General features: G+C 38.5%; 2 protein-coding genes and 1 non-coding gene across 4 annotated transcripts; 1 reads left to right on the top strand and 2 right to left on the bottom strand.

The window, feature by feature from the left end:
- Positions 1 to 5,337: 5,337 nt before the first annotated feature.
- Positions 5,338 to 5,444, bottom strand: LOC118480045. Its single transcript, XR_004861685.1, has one exon. It is a non-coding gene; the product is annotated as a small nucleolar RNA R71 (small nucleolar RNA).
- A 4,428-nt stretch (positions 5,445 to 9,872) lies between these two features.
- Positions 9,873 to 13,377, bottom strand: LOC110930661. Of its 2 annotated transcripts, XM_022174009.2 has the most exons (4): positions 13,030 to 13,377; positions 11,428 to 12,237; positions 10,965 to 11,349; positions 9,873 to 10,218 (listed from the first exon to the last, which is right to left on the bottom strand). In XM_022174009.2, exons 1-4 carry the CDS (start codon positions 13,277 to 13,279, stop codon positions 10,056 to 10,058), a joined length of 1,608 nt encoding a protein of 535 aa, XP_022029701.1. In that variant the 5' UTR covers positions 13,280 to 13,377; the 3' UTR covers positions 9,873 to 10,055. The 2 variants fall into 2 exon arrangements, with proteins under 2 accessions (XP_022029701.1, XP_022029700.1); XM_022174008.2 differs by having other exon boundaries at positions 10,965 to 12,237; positions 13,030 to 13,376.
- Positions 13,378 to 16,057: 2,680 nt separating this feature from the next.
- Positions 16,058 to 20,126, top strand: LOC110930660. Its single transcript, XM_022174007.2, has 3 exons — positions 16,058 to 16,307; positions 17,793 to 18,981; positions 19,064 to 20,126. The coding sequence occupies exons 1-3, from the start codon at positions 16,058 to 16,060 to the stop codon at positions 19,236 to 19,238; spliced, it is 1,614 nt and encodes a 537-aa protein (XP_022029699.1). The 3' UTR covers positions 19,239 to 20,126.
- The last annotated feature ends 5 nt before the right edge of the window (positions 20,127 to 20,131 follow it).

Raw genomic sequence — 20,131 nt, 5'->3', positions numbered from 1 at the left:
AAGCAAATAGAGAAGGTCCTTCAAGATCCAAAGCCACCAACCTTCCTTGTATGGACTCTAACACTCTTGTATGTATGTGAAATGAATGAAGATGAAGGAATGAAAGTGATGGTGGTGGTGCCTATGTTCGGCCGAGAGGGAGAAAGATGAGTGTGTGTTAGTGTGTGAGAATTATGAACTCTAGATCTTCCATACCATACTTATAACCATCATAATGTTAATCCCTTGTGTAATATGTTGCAAAAAGTAAAAAACAAGATCTAATTTAATAAAGAAATAAAATCTTGGAGGTATGGGGTGAGGCATGGTCGTCCATAGGTGGGGGGGGGGGGTATAGGTGTAGGTTTAACCCTTTAGTTGCAAATTAGTTCAAATCCAAGTTTTCGTTACATGTTTCAGTTATTAGATATTTTTAGGAGGTGTTATGATGTTCGGGGATCATAACTAGCTTGGAAATATTAAAACAGTGTTTCTAGTGTAAATTTGATGTTTCGGGTAGGGTCCGGTTGTTCGGTTAGATACTAATTCGTTAAAGTGCTAAACCTTGCACTTTAGTGTGCTTTATGTATCTTTTTGTGACACTTTTAATTCCCGACACTTAGGAAAGCATTCAGGGCCATTTAACCAAGTTTCAACCTCCGATTCAACCTCCTGTGGCTCTGATACCACTTGTTAGGCCATCTCGCAGGATCTGTTTGAGTAGAACGTGGCTGGATCGATCAGAATCAAGGTGCGGAATCCCTAGATAATGTATGAAAATCAACAACGACAAGTTCAACGTTTAACGTGTCTGAATTCTATTGAAAGATAGTGAAAATACAGAGGTTCTGGTAGAAGTTCAGACAGAGCTTCGCTACAATGATCAGCAAAAGGTTGTGGACAAATGACACAAATCCACTATTTATAGGCAAACTGGGATGAGAGGATGCCATCCGAACGGATTGCCATCTCGATCCCAGTTTGTCTTTACACAAAAATACATACATGTACATACATTTACAAAAACATACACAACACAAAATACATAAGACTCAATGCAAACGGAAGCTACATACATATGTACTAACAAAGACAATATTCCCATTGCAACTTTAAACATCCCGATTTTGTACTGTAGAAGACAATACTCCCATTGCATCTTTAAACATTTGTGACGAAAAACGATCAGTTATAGTAGTTCTGGCATATTCAGCCCATGTTACACTAGCTATTGCTCGTGTTTTTGCAAAATTATTGTGCAATTTCATCGCCCTGCCCTCCAAATTAATAACAGCATATCGTACCTTGTAATTCTCAGGAGTCTCATCAACATCAAAGAAATGTTCGCATTTACACACCCAATCTTCAACATCTTCTGATCCATTATACTTCGGAAACTCTATCTTCCCCAATCTAAACAATCTCCCAGTCCTGCTGTTGTTACTGAGTTCATGATTGTCATTATTTTTGTTATTAGAATTGGTTTGGTTATTATTGTTCACCAATTTCTCCAATAATTGTCTAAAATCAGAGAATTGTGTTATGTTTTTTCCATGAAAGCATCAAATTTGAGTAATGATGTTGCATGATCCTTCAACGTTTTTTTCAATTTCAGCTTGATTTCGAGTAGTCGCCATGTTGAATTTATCAATCGATTGATGAAGTGATAGAATCTGGAACTAGAATTGATCGAACGATGATCAATCCGGAATTGAAACGAACCAACATCAATCGAACAATTGATTGATTTCAATGAATTGAAACGAACAAAATCAACCGAACAATTGATTGATTTTAGTGAATTGAAACGCACAAAATCAATCGAACAATTGATTAATTTCAATGAATTGGAACGAACAATTCAATCAGTTATGGAGCTTCCGAAGATCAGAAAGCTCTGATACCAATTGATACGTGAATGTTAGAGAAAGAGTATGAGTTAGAGAGAGAAAGAGCAAGATATATCCAAACAACTAACTGATCATTCTGTTATTCAACTACCCTTAAGTACAATTGTCATTACAACTTTTTACAACTATCATTAACGACTAATCTAACTCTAAACATATAAGTCCCCATACTATGACAATATTACAATATTAGTCCCTGAACTATCTTTCCTGTATCAATGACCTTAACAAAAGGAGTCACATTGGGGATCCCTAAGGCAGGGCAAGAGTTTAATTAGGTCAACCACCCCAGAGGCCCGCCGCCCCGTCAACTCCCCAATAAAGCTAGGATCACGAGTAATAGCTCCACCAAGGATCTTAACCCTCCTCTCTGGTTTACCAATCCCTCCGGAAAGAGCCCGTTCTGAACTTTACGCCCGTCACATGTCGGCCAAAAAACCTATGTTTTCTTAATGTTGAGATAAAGGCCCAGAGATGGGCCCTCCTCGTAGATGATGTCTAAGGCCTTACCAACCTCAGACGTGTTGCTGATAATCGTCCCATCGTCCAAGTACCAAGCATGAAACGAGATGTTACAACGGTCCTGCACCCAGAGAATAAGGGGGTGTAAGGCAAAGGCAAAGAGAAGGGGCCCCAAGGGATCCCCTTGTTGCACTCCGGTAGTAGCCCCAATACACTCGTTACCAACATACAACCTAGCAGGCTGGGCGTAAAGGAATTGGACCAACCGATAGATTGACGACAACGTTGATGAACCTATTCGAGGAAGGCTATGCGGTCAACCGTGTTGAAAGCATTGGCGAAGTCCATAGCAAGCAAGGCCAAGGAACCATCTACAGGAAAGAAGTTGAGAAACATGTTCTGATGTGTGTAAAATGCAACATATAAATCACATCAATTAAGGCATAAAACTAACCCTTTTTAAGTACTAATGTTGGAAAAAGAGTGTTTTTGTCTTCCTTTTGTATTTTCAGGATGAAATGAGCTCAAAATCACAAAAGAAGCAAAAAGACAACTAATTCTACCATAAATACAAGAAAAGGAACAAAAGTGGACTGCCCGGACCCTCAACGGCACCTCCCAAGGCAAAGGAGAAGAAACAGAGTCTGAACACGCCCCGTGTCCAGCGAACACGGGGGCGTGCCCAGGAAGCAGCAGAAAAGACAAACCAGTAGAAGCTTCCATTGCCCACCACGGGGCCGTGTCCAGCGGGCACGGGGGCGTGGTGAAAGTACAGCAGGCGCATTAATTGTAATTCGCAATTACAATTAATGAGGTGAGAGAATGTCAGACGGGCACGGGGCCGTGTCCAGCGGACACGGGGCCGTGTCCAGCCTTCTGTTCAGCCTATAAATAGAGGAGCTTGGCTTCATTCTCTCTCATCCCTTGGCACACCACCTCTCTCACACTTCATCCACCACCCACCACCACCATAACACCATCATCCACCACCATCATCCATTGTCCATCATGGAGTGTGTGAGTCGTCTCGGGATCCAAGATTGATCGTAAGAGTTCTTGACAATCAAGGCCATGTTTGCCTAAGTCTCTTACATCACTTGGTGAAGACAAGTGTTTAGTATAATACTTTTTATTTTTAATCTTTTGCACTTTTTATTTGGTTTTGTATTAATGACTTTAATAACTAGTTACTTATGTTGAAGGTGATCTTTCCTTATCGTTTGTCCGTGGTGTCTTGGCATTATTTTACTGTCTATATAAAATAAAAGATTTTCACCATTCATATCTCCACGGTCTATATGGAGGTATGTTGGCTACCTGGTCGGGGGTTAAGGGAACGGTTTGGTAAGGGTCTTGCCCTTGTTCAGCGTTTAGAGGTCCTGCTTGGGACCTGGGTCAAATTTAGTAGGATCTCCTTCAATACCCATAGGTATTGGATGGCGGGGATCCAAACTCTTTGACCCCCTCATAAGTTAACTACTATTAATACTATAACCCGGCTATTTAGGACTGTATCCCTGCTGACTCAGACTACTTAGCCGAGGGTAACGTCACCGCCAAAAGCGGGGCCTGCCACAATTTGCATTAATAACTTAATTCATTATCTTTCAATAATCTGACCCTTTAGGATTGTATCCTTGCTGACTCAAACTACTGGGTTGAGGGTAACGTCGCCTTCAAAAGAGGGGCCTACTACAATAACTAAGATAATCTCTTAAACAAGTGCAAAAGTGCGAAAATAATCAAAGGTTATACTAATACACGTGTCGGATCCAAGTGATTCATCTTGTCTATCTGTTTTTATTTTATTTTTATTTTCAGCATTTAGTTAGTTTTTATTTTTCTTAGTTTAAAACATTTTTCTCACTTTTTGATTTGATTAGACGTTGAGGATAAACCGGTATTAAAAGCTCTTGTGTCCTTGGACGACCTCGGTATCTTACCAACACTATACTACGTCCACGATGGGTGCACTTGCCCATATGTGTGTTTAGTGTTAGTGAATATCGTGTTTTATAAATTTAAAACTTGGCTAAAAGTGTAAAAAGGGGCTTAAATACTCATCAAAAATATAACACACTTCACGCACATCAAGTTTTTGGCGCCGTTGCCGGGGACACAAGGATTTTAAGAAAGTTAGGAATCAACGGCCTAATCATATTTTTATTTTTCTTTAATTTTTTAGGATTTTTTCTTAGATTTTCAACTTCTGCAGAGCTCAGCACGGGGCCGTGCCTGATCGGACACGGGCCGTGCTCAGCATCGTTACTGGCAGTTTTTGTTTTTCAAGTTACAGAAGGCTGACCACGGGGCCGTGCCGGTGCAACACGGGGCCGTGTCCAACTTCCAGTAACTGGGATCTGAAAAACAATCACTGTAATTCCGACCACGGGGCCGTGTTCGCTCAACACGGGGCCGTGGTGAACCTTCTGACCAACATTCTTTTCTGTTTTTATTGCAGGACTTGGAACCCGACGCCATCCTCACGTAGTGTATGAGCTCCAGTTCCAATAAAGACATAAAGGAACCGCTAGAAGAACCCGAACGCTTTCTCAGAAAAAGGTTAAAAGCCAAAAACCAAGAGAAGGTTTCGGGTGATCCACCCCCAATGGCGGACCAACGTACCCTTATGGATTATCTACGGCCCACCGTAGGTAATCTAGGCGCCGCTATCAATGCTCCGAATGTCGAAGCCAATAACTTCGAACTTCGACCGCATTTGATACAAATGCTCCAAAACTCCGCAACCTTCCACGGGCTTGCGGACGAGGATCCTCATCTACATATAACTAATTTCTTAGAAATATGTGATACCTTTCGGATCAATGGAGCATCAAACGACGCCATCCGCCTCCGTATGTTTCCATTTTCACTAAAAGACCGAGCGAAAGCTTGGCTCAACACCCTCCCAGCTGGATCGGTAAACACCTGGGATGAACTAGCCCAAAAATTTCTATATAAGTATTTCCCTCCTGCTAAAACTGCTAAATTAATGGCTGAAATTAATACATACTCACAAGAGGACGGGGAATCCTTATATGAAACTTGGGAAAGGTTCAAGGAGCTATTACGCAAGTGTCCCCATCACGGCCTCGCAATATGGCAACAAGTATCCACTTTCTACAATGGATTGTTGCCACACACTAGGCAGACACTTGATTCTAGCTCCGGGGGACTTTTAGGTAATCGACGCCCACACGAAATATATAATCAGATTGAGGAAATTGCTCAAACCAATTTTCAATGGCACACTCCCCGGGGAAATAAGTCTATCGCCCCGGGCGCCCATAAGGTCGACGAAAGCACTTCTTTACAAGCCCAAATCGAGGCCCTTTTTTCAAAAATAAAAAAATTTGAAATGACAAAAACAGTCTCGGTTATGGCTTGTGAAGGGTGTGGTGGGTCACATGAAAATTGGAGTTGCATGAAAGAAACGGACGATCAACAAGAAATGGTAAACTACATTGATAATAGACCTAGGCCGTCGGGTCCTCCAACGGGAACTTACAACCAAGGATGGCGAAACCACCCAAACCTTGGTTGGAGGGAAACCGGCAATAGTAGTAACCAACAAACCCAACGAACAAACTTTCAGCAATCAAGAAATGAGTCACAAAATTTCACTCAACAACAAGGTGGACGAGAAAGGCTCGAAGATACTATATCTCGCCTCGTCTCTGACACTGATAAGAAAAACTCGGAAAGATTTCTACAATTAGAATCTAATTTTAGGAATCAACAAGCTAGCATTCAAAACATAGAAAAACAAATAAATCAACTAGCACAAAATTTTTCCGAGAGACCGCAAGGCGCATTACCTAGCAATACCGAAACAAACCCAAAGGCGCAAGTTCACCTCATCACACTACGAAACCGCACCGGCCTGCAGAAGTACCTCCACCTGCGGAAGAAACAATGCCAACACATCTGCAGGAAAAGAACTCTCCCCCATCACCAGAGCCTACTAAGGCTCCTCGAGTTCCGTACCCCGGTAGGTTAATTCGTCAAAAGACCAATGAGCAGTTCGCAAAATTCGAAAGTCTGTTAAAACAATTGCATGTCAATATTCCTTTTATCGAAGTCCTAACCCAAATGCCCAAATACTCTAAATTTATGAGGGACTTCCTTACACATAAAAAGAAAATTGAAAATTTGCAATTAGTTAATTTAGGCGAAGAATGCTCTGCCCTGACTCAAACTACTGGGTTGAGGGTAACGTCGCCTTCAAAAGAGGGGCCTACTACAATAACTAAGATAATCTCTTAAACAAGTGCAAAAGTGCGAAAATAATCAAAGGTTATACTAATACACGTGTCGGATCCAAGTGATTTATCTTGTCTATCTGTTTTTATTTTATTTTTATTTTCAGCATTTAGTTAGTTTTTATTTTTCTTAGTTTAAAACATTTTTCTCACTTTTTGATTTGATTAGACGTTGAGGATAAACCGGTATTAAAAGCTCTTGTGTCCTTGGACGACCTCGGTATCTTACCAACACTATACTACGTCCACGATGGGTGCACTTGCCCATATGTGTGTTTAGTGTTAGTGAATATCGTGTTTTATAAATTTAAAACTTGGCTAAAAGTGTAAAAATGGGCTTAAATACTCATAAAAAATATAACACACTTCACGCACATCATGTTCGCACTATGAAGCACTACCTCTGCCCCATTTGGCATCCCCACTCCAAATTGAAAGTCCCTCAAGTATTGGGCCATGTCTTTCCCGACCTTCTTAATCGCCACCTTGGAAACCAGCCTTCGCTAAATACCCCCACAACAATAGGCCGAATTCCTTTATCCGGGTTTCAATAAGGGGGTAAGGAGGGGCGAGGCAACAAACTCGGGAAGCACCTTAGAACAGGATCCCCCAAGCCATAAGTTGACAATTTCAGTAATGCTCGTAAGCAAACCCGAGGAAGTCACTGAGCCCTCACCCCCAATAGCATCTAACAGGTGTTGGGCCCCAACCCATCCCTACCACAAGATGTCCCTTTAGGAAAGGATCGGGTACATTTGAGCACACACTTCTCGTCAACAACAAGAGTGGGTTGCGCCAAAGGGTTGGAAGGCAGGACGGAGGCGACACCACTGGGTGTTTATCGATGAGAGCTTTCAAGGTCCAATCACCTAGAGGAGCAACTCCACTAGAACATAAGACCTTAACCGCAGCCGTGAAATGTCCGTCATGGTTTTAAAAAAACATTTGAGGCGTGCGCCTCAGGCGCGCCTCGAGGCGAAACGGCCAAAAAACGAGTTTGAGCCTCATGGTGTTTTTAATGTATAGGCGCCTCAGAGGGGCTGAGGCGCTAAGAAAGCTGCGCCTCAAGGGATTTTGATAGTTGTTTTTGATGTTTTCGATTTTTTGTGTCAATTTCAAACATTTCATGTCGTTTTTAAGTGTGTTTTTGATGATTTTGATGAATCTGATGATGAAATTAGTTAGTATTATTATTTTTATAATATATATAATTTTTATATTTATTTATTAATACCGCCTCGGCTTTACGCCTCGTTTCGCCTTGAGACTTACGCCGCGTGCGGCGAAGGGAAAACGCCTCAAAACTCGTTTCCGTTCTTTTAAACCTTGATATCCGTCCCTGACTTTCCGAAGACATTGCTTAATATTAACCCCTACCTGTCTTCCTTGACACTTGTTGAGTTACAAACATCAATCGTGAGTTTTAATATGGTAAAATTAGCATATTGAAAGGGATATTGTTTTGGAACGTAATAATAACGAAACTTAGGGTGAACGGAGTGGGGGCGGTAAACCCACTCGGTACCGACCCCCTCCACTGCCAACCATTTTTACCGATCAAGATTACCGAATTGGGGGGTGTTTTTGGTGAAGGTTTACCGATTCGGTGAAGGGAGGGAAAGGGGGGAGAGAGAGTATGTGGTGAGGTCCATTTCTTCTCAACCAATCACACATTTTTCCTTTTTTTAAGTAGTTTACCTAAACCCCATTAGGTAAACCACTGCCGACGTTTTTTAGCATTAGGTAAACAATTGACATGGCGCTATTGTGATTGGGTGAATTGGAAGTTTACCTATTCTATTAGGCAACCACTCCCTTCACCCTTATGGTCAGAAAGCCAATTTGAATCCTTAATTTGTTGTTTGGCAGTGCTCTATACCAAAGAACATGACAAACACTTAACGTAAAGAATGATTCGTGTAGTTAATGAAAATTAAGGACAGAAACTATAATTTCCTATACTACACCAAAAAGAAATAATCATTGTAGTTTTGTCAAGTGTAGTTGGGTCGTCCTATGTACAACCAGAAATGTTTTCTAAAAGCCAAATTAACTTGATAAGCATACAATGCCAAGGCCAGGCTTCTTCACAAAAACTGAAAAAAATTGTCATGCTAATAAACAATAAACAGGATAACCGAACACATTGCTGAAACTGGTGAAGTTTTTATAGGAACAATTTTTTTTTTTTTGAAAAATAATATGTTTGTTATAATCATTCCAATCATCAGGGCAAAATTACATAAGGATAGCAGGTAGACGAGCAACAAACTGTGCCGCCATCCCTTTCTGAATAGAAAACCCTAATCTACTAAAAACAAAGCCTCGCCCCTGAGGGGTCGAAAAGTTGTTGTGGACCACACGCTGAACTCTAGACAAGGAACAATGGTTTTGAATTTTGTTTTACAGTTGCAAACCAGCCCCCTGGGCCATTAGGTATGAATATTATGGTCTAGTTTCGTGAAATGATTTGAACTTAATATTTGCCAGTTTTGATCTGATGAATGAAGTAGCTAAGGTAACTCTTCACTCCAATCTATGCACCATGGTTTAAACTTTAAACAACTATCTCTATGCAAAGAAAGAATGTTTACTCATTTTTTACCTCAATGTTTAGTCAAACTGATAGCCACCTCTTGAGCCAACGCTCGTTAGCCATAGGATCGCTAACCGTCAAAGACGAGTCGATAGAAAAACGGATCCGTTGCACAGTAGCAACATGCGAAATGACACCAACATTGGTTAGCCGGATCGGGTCGAATATCCATGGTGGCGGTTCAAGGCTCCCATGCAAATCCACACAACAGTTATTTCTATTTATGCCCATGTTTTTAATTTAGTTTTAGTTCATGCTCTTTTTAGTTGTACTTTTTGCTTTTTAGTTGGTACTTTAGTCTTTCTTTTTCCTAAGATGTAGCAACGTGGGGTAGTTATTTTGTTGAGTTTTCTTTATGTAAACACTTTGTGAGGAATGAAACATAGTGAGTTTTAGAATGATTTTTTTCTTGTGTTACTTATCTCTTGTGTGTGTGGGTTAATTAATTCGTCTATGCTAGCTCAACCGTGGCGCGTTGGGTGGTGAACTTAGACACGATTCTCTAACCGTAGTGGTGTATCTGTATCTTCGGTTAGATGTCGCAGCCCTACCGTTTCGTTTGGTGGTGAATAGAACTATCTTTTATCTTACCGTTTGATTTGAACCGGTGATCCGGGTCTTACTCCTATCACAAACGTACTTCTCAAGTTACCGACAAGTGACTGAATGAAAAATAAGAAGCCTAGGTGTATAATAGGACAGTCGATTCTTAAACTGATTGTCGAGTTGCATATCCCAATCCTACGGGTGACCATTACTCGTCTTAATCAAGCTAATTGAATTCTACTAACCTAAAGCTACAGAAAAACCTTTTTTTTTTTCATTTTCAACTGGCAGGGCGGTTGGTTACACATAGGATTCCGGAAGAGAGATACTAACTGGTTGCCATCCTGATGGGTGATGTATGATCCACTTCTTTGCACTGCTTGCCAAGTGCAAAACGTGAAGTATCTCACCCAAAGCTGTATGTTTTAGGCATTTTCTCTTTATGATAATTGCTGCCTCGTATCTATGCAAAACAAAAATTACAACACATGTCATATAAATGCTCAAGGCAAGTTATATTTACTAAATGTGTATAGGTCTGTTAACAGGTCAAAAAGAATTTTTTTGTTACTTCAAAAGGGGTGTGGATTAAACTTTTGGTCTAAACTATCCTTTAAATAATTAGTCTCGCATATGAATGAACAATTTATACTATCCAACTAAGGGGCTGTTTGTTTACCTCTTAATGATGCTTTTAATGGTTCAAACCTCTTACCAGTTCAATACTTAATGGTTCAGACTGTTTGTTTCATGAGCAGATGTCTGAATGGTTCAGACATTTGCCTCTGAATAGTTAAGATTTATACAGTCTGAATGGTTAAGACCTCTAATCTGAATTGGTCATACATTTGCCTCTAAACGGTTAAGCATTATACATGTTCTTAATGGTTCAGACATCTTACTGGTTCAGCACTTAATGGTTCAGCCCTCTTACTGGTTCAGCATTTAATCATTCAGATGTTGCCAAACAGCCCCTAAGAACCTTAAAAAAATATACATAGTGATTTTGGAGGTTTTATGCATGAAAAAAAAAAAAACACTTTGGATAACTTTCAACCAGTTTGACCTGGGCCATTTTGTTTTTAAGCTAATTTTCTCTTTACCCAGCTTGATATAATATAACCCAAAGCAACCCACTCACATGAACAGAGGTGAAAAATGTCATCTGCGACTGTGATAAAATTAACTAGAAGCAGAAGCAAATGTTACCTGCACTGGGAAGCAGTTATAGCAGAACGACCAGCAGGAGTTGATAAAAACTTCTGGAGTTCATCCCATGTTGCTTTTGAGTGATCTTTAATATTATTACTTTTAAGGTTCACACACTTCCATATTTTTTCATCTTTACCAACAAAGAATGGCGGTAATGAGCCAAGAGTCTGTTTAACTACCAGTTGCTGCTTTAAGGCACTCTTTAGAGCCTTCTTAACATCAATATTAGGTTGATTACGTTTCCCATATCGAATGCAGTTCACTATGTTGGCTTCAGTAGGCATTATCTTTTCACATTTTAGTGTTGCCAAGGCGCTTACAATTACCTTTGTAAGATCTTGGTCATTTTCTGAAGGTTTTGGGCATCCAGGTGTCTCCAACTCTGAGGAAGATGGTGGTTGAAAATCAGGATTAGTAACCAACGGTGGATATTTGTGAAACTGAGCCTTGTTAGGCATACCATGTCCTTTTTGTGGATTGTTTATGTATTCGTGATTTGAAGAGTCAACAGAATTTTGTTTCAGCTGTCCTTCACTCATCAGAGGATTGTTTACTCTACCAGAATCAGAAACGTTAAGCTTACTAACATCGTGAACAAAATCAGGCATGGGAGGTGGCATATAAAGAGGAAAGAAATCTATAGGAGCAGGTGCAGGAGTTGTTGGTTGTGGATTACCTTGGGGCATTACCGACTGTGGATGATTATGATGGTGACCTTGGTAGGTAGTCACGTTACTTTCATCACTCCACGAATAATCAGGGGCAGGGCCTACAAGAATGTGACTAGAGTTCAATCCACTTGAAGAAACATTATAAATGTGACTAGGGTGGTGCATATATCCTGGTTGATGAGAGTTTGAATTAATCTTATTTTCCAGATTGCCATCAGGTTGACTGAAGTTATTCCTTATTGACTGTCCTTTTGGTTTCGAATCTTTTGCTCTTGAGGATTTCCCGTTATCTAGCATCTGAAGTGGTTCAGAAACTGGCGCATGTACTGAATTATCAGCTAATTCGCCTTTTGTTAATGGTGGTCCTCCAGCCAAAAGACTGGTCCATAGCCAGACACTCTTTGCAGCCGCAACGAGAGTCATAGATGCTTTCTGAGGTTGTGCCAAAAGAATATTATACTTCCTCATTCTTAACTGATGCAGTGCATTTGAGAAATCTCTATCACCAGAAATCAACAGATAAGTGGCGGGGGCTGGGTTATCAACAGCCCAAAATAACATATCCACCAATATTTTCTTGTCGCTTGCATCTTTGATCCCTATTCACAACAAAAACAAATACATTGAAACCATTAACAAATCATTTTACTAAAGAACTATGCAGTTAATATCGGTGATATATCGGTTATATCGGTCATATTGGTCCCTTAGTAAAATATCGGTGCCGATATTATCGGCGATATTGACCGATATATCACCGATATTTGACCGATATATCACTGAATTATTGGTATTAAATTGCTACATATATAAATTCTGCATTATATTAAAATTACCGATATCTCACCGAGATAACTTATATTTCAAATATCGGTCCTTGACCGATATCCGATATTTTGCCGCATTAACTGCATAGCTAAAGAAAGAAATCATACATCATACATAACCTAAGAAAATAAACACCGAAGTTTGTTGTATCATCGATTTTTCAACCAAACGTAACTGGCTTATATTTAAACCAAACAGTCGATAATTTACAAACATAATTTGTCAACTTAGGCATGCAAACACAAGATCATGAGTTTAAATAAGTTTTGCAACTAATTTACACCTAGAAGATTGTATTCCAAACTTTTCTTTACTTCAGTTGCTTAAAACTCAACTTTAATAACTTGTAATAATAAATTCAACATTTGACATTTTGACTTAGTATTATGGACTGCAAGCAGTTAACGTTGACCGGTCAACACAAAGTCAAACACAGTCAACAGGTGTATCTTGACCTTTTTCATACCCTAACACAAACTCACATCTACAAGATACACACAAACAATGAACAAATCATAAAGTATACGTAGATCCACGTAAACACCATGTTAGGGTTTATATACCAGCAGGAACATGATTCAAAGCGATTCCAGTACTGTTGAGGCCTTGCTGGACGGAAGCAGGGATGCCGTTAGTGTCGCCGTAAGCCGAAATCGAGACCGGTCCACAGTAGTTCATATTAACCAAGGCGGAACTGATATTCTGTGCGATTGAATGAGGCTCAAAGCCTTTTGGTACCTGACAGTTCTCTATGTCCCACCACACTGATATCTTCGCCGTCGTGTACTGCTGTTCGATTGCTCCTCCCGCCATCTTTGCTCCGCCTTCGTCCGCCTGGTAGAGTCGCCGGAAGTACGATAGCAGAACGGTTACAAAACCAATTAACGGGGGTGTATGAAATTCCTTTTTAACTTTTATAAGTTCTTAACTTTTTAGAGTTAAATGTCATTTCAGTATTTAGTCTTTATGGTTTAAGTTATTATGTCAGTTTAGTTCAAATATTTTATTTTTCGTCTCGAGTTCAAAAAGGTTTCACCGTTGTCATTTTAGTCTACTCGGTTAACTTCATCATTATTTATGTTAACGAGAAAGGCAGTTCGCTCATTTTATATGACCGAATTATCCTTCTAGTTCACAGAATTACATATAAAATGAACGAATTGTCATTCTCGTTAACATAAAAAATGGAAGAAGTTAACCCTGTGGACTAAAATAGCAACGATGAAACCTTTTTGAACCTACAGACGAAAAATGAAACATTTGAACTAAACTGTCAAAACGATCCAAACCACAAGGACTAAAATGACATTTAACTCGACTTTCTATAAGTTATAAGTCAGAAGTTAGAAAATCTAACTTCTCATTTTTTTTCCTTTTCAAGCCCTAAACTCCTTCTTAACCTTTATCCAAATACTATCAAAGTGACTTATTAACTTTTTATAAGTCAATAAGTTAAAAGTAGTTCCAAAATAAGCTAACCCAAACACCCACAATATCCGATTATATCGTCCGTTCAATTCGCAGGTTTTCTCGCACGGGTATATCCCCTTAATATTTTATATACTAGTAGGGAACTCGCACGGGTATTCAAATCTGTAAACGTTATAAAATCGTATATACGTTGTGTGTGTGTGTGTGTGTATGTATATATATATAAGCCCCCGCGAAGCGCGACTGCAGCGTACGGGAAACCTTATGATAAACATTATATAGTATACTGCAACATTTTTTATTTAGTGGGAAATCCGCGTTTACATATAAATTTTTAACTAACTTCTCTAAAATTGCAAAACACATTACATGTTAAATTTGATTTATTTTGGTACACTAATTAGCCCTTTAGTCCAAATACACAAATACAATAAAATGTAATTTTTAATATATATGTTCTTGATGAATGTGATGAGTTTATTATCCATAAGCTTATTTTTTATTAATTTTAGACGTAAATGTCATTGATCAAGGGAAGAGGGGGCATGAATGGAAAAAAATGATAAAAAGTTAGACATTTTAACTTGACCCTTTATATGTCATCTTAAAATTTGATGGGAATTTACCAATTTATACCAATTTTACGAGTCTAAAAGTGGTTAAAAAAGAAGCAATAAATTAAAAACAATATTTTCTAAATCTTCATTTAATATACAGGTTTATAATATAATATATTAATATTGAGAGTTAAATGTGTGGTGGGTCATTTTGCCAGTTTAGTCTAAAAGTTTGAAACGTTGTTATTTTAGTCAAAATAGTTTCATACGTTGTCATTTTAGTTCACTAGGTTAACTTCACCCACTTTTTTTTGTTAACGAGAATGTCAATTCGGTCATTTTTTATGTAATTTTGTTAACTAGAAAGGCAATTCAGCATACAAAATGACTGAATGTCCCTTCTCGTTCATAGAAAGATGAATGAAATTAGCCCAGTGGACTAAAATGGCAACGTTTGAAACTATTTGGACTAAAACGACAACATTTCAAACCTTTGGACTAAACTGGAAAAATGGACAAACCACATGAACTAAAATGACATTTAACTATAATAAATATTGTTTGTTTTGATGCTGGTATCAGGTATATGATAGGCATCGGGCATAATAGCATAGTCATTTCTCAGTTGATAACCCCCCCCCCCCCCCCGGAACTTTTGTCATCGTTAAACCTTGGAGATGCGGGTCCCGTTGTCGTATTATGTGTAAAATTACATGAATAACTAATAACTGGTTTGTTGTGTGAGAAACATGATTTTCGAAATATAGTAAAAGGGAGAACCTTGTCTTTTCACTTATGTTAGTAAACATTGAGCCAGAATCATCTATATAAGAAGAGGTTAGGATCTAAAGTTAAAGACCACAAGAAGTCACCTTTGCAAACTTCTTTGTTCGAGAAGCGTTGCTCTTATTTGCATCCAAATGTTGTGACGGCCAACATCAGACTCTCGTCAAACGCTTAGAATTGGAACCACTTTGATGTATCAAACCTTTCCAAAAACATGCAAAACAAACACCGTTAGCCTCGTCACGGAGAACCTGGTGTAATATAGTACTTTTCCATTCATTGTAACCTTGTATTTTCACTTTTAAATCTTGTAATTGTTGATGTTTGGATCAATAAAATCGTTTGGAATGTTTACATATATCATTTTAATCATTTTACATACTTACATATACTTAAGTAATAAAATCAAGTTTAAAAGAAAAATCAAACTAACATAATTAAATTTTGGTTGTATAAAACTTAATATAAAACTAACAAATAAATAATTTTGGTATTCAAATATTCATAAATAAAATTAGAAGATAAGATATTTAAGGGTTTATAAAACTTAAAATTTGAATTTCATCCAATTTTGGAAAATGGTTTAAATGTTATCGATTTAAATCTTTACAAAATTTAATTATTAATTTAAGTTTCTAAAAAAACGCTTAAATTATTTAAAAAAATAATTGATGTTAAATTAGGAAAGAGGTTCAAAAATTATTAATTTAAAACTTTACAAACTTAATTGTTAGCTTAAATTTAAAAAGAAAAAAAGTTTGGATTAATTATAAAAATAGTTAAGGTTAAAACCCTCATCCCTAATTAGGTTTCAAAGATGGCGGGAGGAGCAATCGAACAGCAGTACACGACGGCGAAGATATCCGTGTGGTGGGATATAGAGAACTGTCAGGTACCAAAAGGCTTTGAGCCTCATTCAATCGCACAGAATATCAGTTCTGCCTTGGTTAATATGAACTACTGTGGACCGGTCTCGATTTCGGCTTACGGCGACACTAACGGCATCCCTGCTTCCGTCCAGCAAGGCCTCAACAGTACCGGAATCGCTTTGAATCATGTTCCCGCCGGTATATATATATACTCGTCTTACGTATACCTATTACATTGCATGCGTGTGTTTGATTTGTAGATATATCAGACTATGATTGTGTTTTTCTTGCTTTGAGTGACCGGATTGTGGTTAAAATTGAGTTTATAAACCCTAAATTCAAGTCAAAATTCAGTCAAAGGCTATCAAACTTGAGTCAAAGTCGGTCAAAATTTTTAAAGTATTTGAAAATTTTTACTTTTTAATCTGATCATATTAATATATTTGAAAAATTATATATAGAGTAAATTACGATTTTGGCCCATGTGGTTATATCACTTTTACCCTTTTAGCCCAAAAGGGAATCTTTTAGCTTCTGAGCTGCCAACGTCTTTTTTTCTAACCCTTTTTGGCCTCCAACTTCTTTTTTTCTAACCCTTTTGGCCCCTAAAAGTAAATGGATGGGGTTAGTGTTAGGGGCCAAAAGAGTTAGAAAAAAAGACATTGGGGGCACAGATGTTAAAAGATTTTTTTGGGCTAAAAGTGTAAAAGTGATATAACCATAGGGGCCAAAATCGTAATTTACTCTTATATATAAAATGTTTTGTATATAGGTGTGAAAAAATTACATATAAAGTTCCAATCCGATTAATTGGTTGGCTGACTGTTAAGCTTCTAGCGGTTTTTACAACCATGACATGCCGTATAGTGGATCTGTATGTATATACACTTTATGATTTGTTCAATGTTTATCTTATATATGTGAGTTTGCAGGAAAATATTAGTTGAGTTTTACTTTTGTGATTGAAGTGTTGACTGAACAGATTATGGTGAGTTGAGGTTATGAACACTAGAGATTGATTATGTGTGTTAAATTATAAGGTTTGACCTCTGGATGCAGTGCGGCATAGGCTTATTTGTGGATGCATTATGTAGTTTGTACCTATGTTGTCAAAGGCGAGGGCCTCATATTAGCAAGGTGCATAGCATGATCATACCTTTTTTTGAGGTTTAAGGGATGTTTTAGGCTAGTTTGGTCAGGTTTCAGGCCATTTTTGGATGTTTCAGACCGGGCCGTCTGGAATTTGTAGAGTTCGCCCTAACTTTCAGGATTTGGTCGGAATTTGACGGCCGGATTCTCGCCTGATGGTCACCGAGTGCCTGGATGGCAGTAAGGTGTTTTTCCCTGCGCCTCGCCTCGTCCAAGAACCTACGTGCATGCCCAAGGGGCTTTTGACAACATAGATCTCTACAGAACTATAGATTGCTTGTTTAAGTGTTTTTCATCTAGCTTTATGTAGAACAAGAAGCTGCATTCTCTCCTCTTTTACATATGAACCTTTTTCTCTTCATCCCTTCGGTTGTTTTACACATATAGATTAATAATTGAATTGTACTACTTTTCTTTCAAGTGAATGGTGTCTGTTGTGCAGTTATCGGTTGCTTGTCAATGTATGATTTCTTTTTCTTTTTAGTAAAATGATTTCTTAACGGTTTCAATGTATCTTGTTTTTGTTGTGAATAGGGGTCAAAGACGCAAGCGACAAGAAAATATTGGTGGATATGTTATTTTGGGCTGTTGATAACCCAGCCCCCGCCACTTATCTATTGATTTCGGGTGATAGAGATTTCTCAAACGCGCTTCATCAACTAAGAATGCGGAAATATAATATTCTTTTGGCACAACCTCAGAAAGCGACTATGCCCCTCGTTTCGGCCGCAAAGAGTGTCTGGCTATGGACCAGTCTTTTGGCTGGAGGACCACCATTAACAAAAGGCGAATTAGCTGATAATTTAGTACATGCTCCAGTTTCTGAAAACTTTAGTCAACCTGTTCGGATTCCAAAAAGTCAGATTAATTCCAACTCTCATCAACCAGGATATACACACCACCCTAGTTATAGTTATAATGCATGTTCAAGTGGATCGGACTCTAGTCACATACCTGTTCGCCCCGCCCCTGTTTATTCGTGGAACAACGGCAATAACGTGACTACCCACCATCATAATCATCCACAGTCGGTAATGCCCCAAGGTCATCTGCAACCAACAACTCCTGCACGTGCCCCAATAGATTTCTTTCCGCCGTATATTCGTCCTTCTAATATTCCACCTCGCATTCCTGATTTTGTTTACAATGTTAGTAAGCTTAGTGTTTCCGATAGCTCTGGCAGAGAACACAATCCTCTAATGACTAAACCACATAATCACGAATACACAAACGGTCCACAAAAAGGACATGGTATGCTGAAAAAGTCTCAGTTTCACAAGGAAACTTCGAACAGTTATCCACCAACTGTTACTAATCCTGATTATCAAGCATCTTCTTCTTCTTCAGATTCGGACACCGCCACAAATGGTTCTGGTGTGTCGGAAAATGACCAAGGTACGAAGGTAATTTTACGTGCCTTGAGCACACTGAAATGTGAAAAGATAATGCCTACTGAAGAAAACATAATTAACTGCGTTCGTTACGTGAAACGTAAGCAACCCGATATTGATGTTAAGAAGGCTCTAAATAGTGCTTTCAATCAGAAACTAGTAGTTAAACATATTATTGGCCCGTTATCATTCTTTACTGGCAAAGATGAAAGATTATGGAACTGTATAAACCCTGAAGGTAATAACGATCACCCTAAAGCAACATGGGACGAACTCCAGACGTTTTTATCAACTCCTGCTGGTCGTTCTGCTATAACTGCTTCCCAGTGCAGGTAACATTTGCTTCTGCTTCTAGTAAATATAACTTGCTGTGCGCATTTATTTGACACGTGTTATAATTTGTGCTTTGCGTAGATACGAGGCAGCAACTATTATAAAGAAAAATTGCCTCAAAGGTACTGCTTTGGGTGAGATACTTCAGATTCTGCACTTGGCAATCACTGCAAAGAAGTGGATCATACATCGTCCATTAGGATGGCAACCCGTTTACATCTCTTTTCCGCAGCCCAACTCGGAATCCGATCGGTAACCAACCGCCCTGCCAGTTAAAAATGAAAACAAAGGGTTTTCTATGGTTTTAGGTTAGTAGAATTCAATTAGCTTAATATAGATTAGTAATGGTCACTCATAGGATCTGGATAAGCATCAATTTAAAAATTGACTGTCCTATTATAGATCACTAGGTGCACAGCAGCACAAGAATGCCAGCTGCCTGTTTATCGTCTTATTTTTATTTAGTCACTTGTCGGTAATTCGAGAAGTACGTTTGACGAAACATCAAGGTCAAACATGATTTAACATTTTTCTTTAGGCTGCATAGAGATAAACCATGGGACATAGATTATAGATAGCAAACAGTCACAACCCTTTGGGAGATGATCTAATCATGTTTCGTTCAATCCTGACAAGAGACTGCTTGTCATATGGATGATTACAATATTGTAGTCGAGGGTTGAACCTGTACGATTAAGCACATGATGACGGGTTTAGTCGAAATATGTTAGCCGACACACATTTTTTGCTCGCGATCGGAGGGAAGATTTACCTTCTGCTACACAAATCCAGCCTAGTTGTTGCGCAACAGGGTTATTTAAATATTTTATGTTCTGAAACGGGTGAAGTTATTACAGGAACAATGGTTTCGAGTATTTTTTTTTTTTTTATAGTTGCAAACCAGCCCCCGGGGCCTAAGGTATGAATACGATCGTCTAGTTTAGTGAAATGATTTGAACTTATTATTTGCCAGGTTTATTGTTTATTAGCATGACAATTTTTTTTTCAGTTTTTGTGAAGAAGCTTGGCCTTGGTATTGTATGCTTATCAAGTTAATTTGGCTTTTAGAAAACATTTCTGGTTTACATAGTTTACTTTTATTTGTATATAGGTGAAAAAATATACAGACAAAACTACAATGATTATTTC

This window comes from Helianthus annuus, chromosome 6 (genome assembly GCF_002127325.2).
Source record: "Helianthus annuus cultivar XRQ/B chromosome 6, HanXRQr2.0-SUNRISE, whole genome shotgun sequence".
In the NCBI taxonomy this organism is placed as follows: Eukaryota; Viridiplantae; Streptophyta; class Magnoliopsida; order Asterales; family Asteraceae; genus Helianthus; species Helianthus annuus.
Note: the sequence above shows the minus strand (reverse complement) of the source record. Positions and strands in the feature narration are given on the sequence as shown.

Bases quoted from the DNA above. Each gene is read 5' to 3' on its own strand.
- LOC110930661 (XM_022174008.2), bottom strand. From the start codon at position 13,279: ATGGCGGGAGGAGCAATCGAACAGCAGTACACGACGGCGAAGATATCA. The intron at 12,238-13,029 runs GTATATAAACCC...TGTTGTGAATAG, and splicing joins TTTGAATCATGTTCCTGCTG to GGATCAAAGATGCAAGCGAC. The intron at 10,219-10,964 runs GTAACATTTGCT...TGTTTTGCATAG, and splicing joins ATAACTGCTTCCCAGTGCAG to ATACGAGGCAGCAATTATCA.
- LOC110930660 (XM_022174007.2), top strand. From the start codon at position 16,058: ATGGCGGGAGGAGCAATCGAACAGCAGTACACGACGGCGAAGATATCC. The intron at 16,308-17,792 runs GTATATATATAT...TGTTGTGAATAG, and splicing joins TTTGAATCATGTTCCCGCCG to GGGTCAAAGACGCAAGCGAC. The intron at 18,982-19,063 runs GTAACATTTGCT...TGCTTTGCGTAG, and splicing joins ATAACTGCTTCCCAGTGCAG to ATACGAGGCAGCAACTATTA.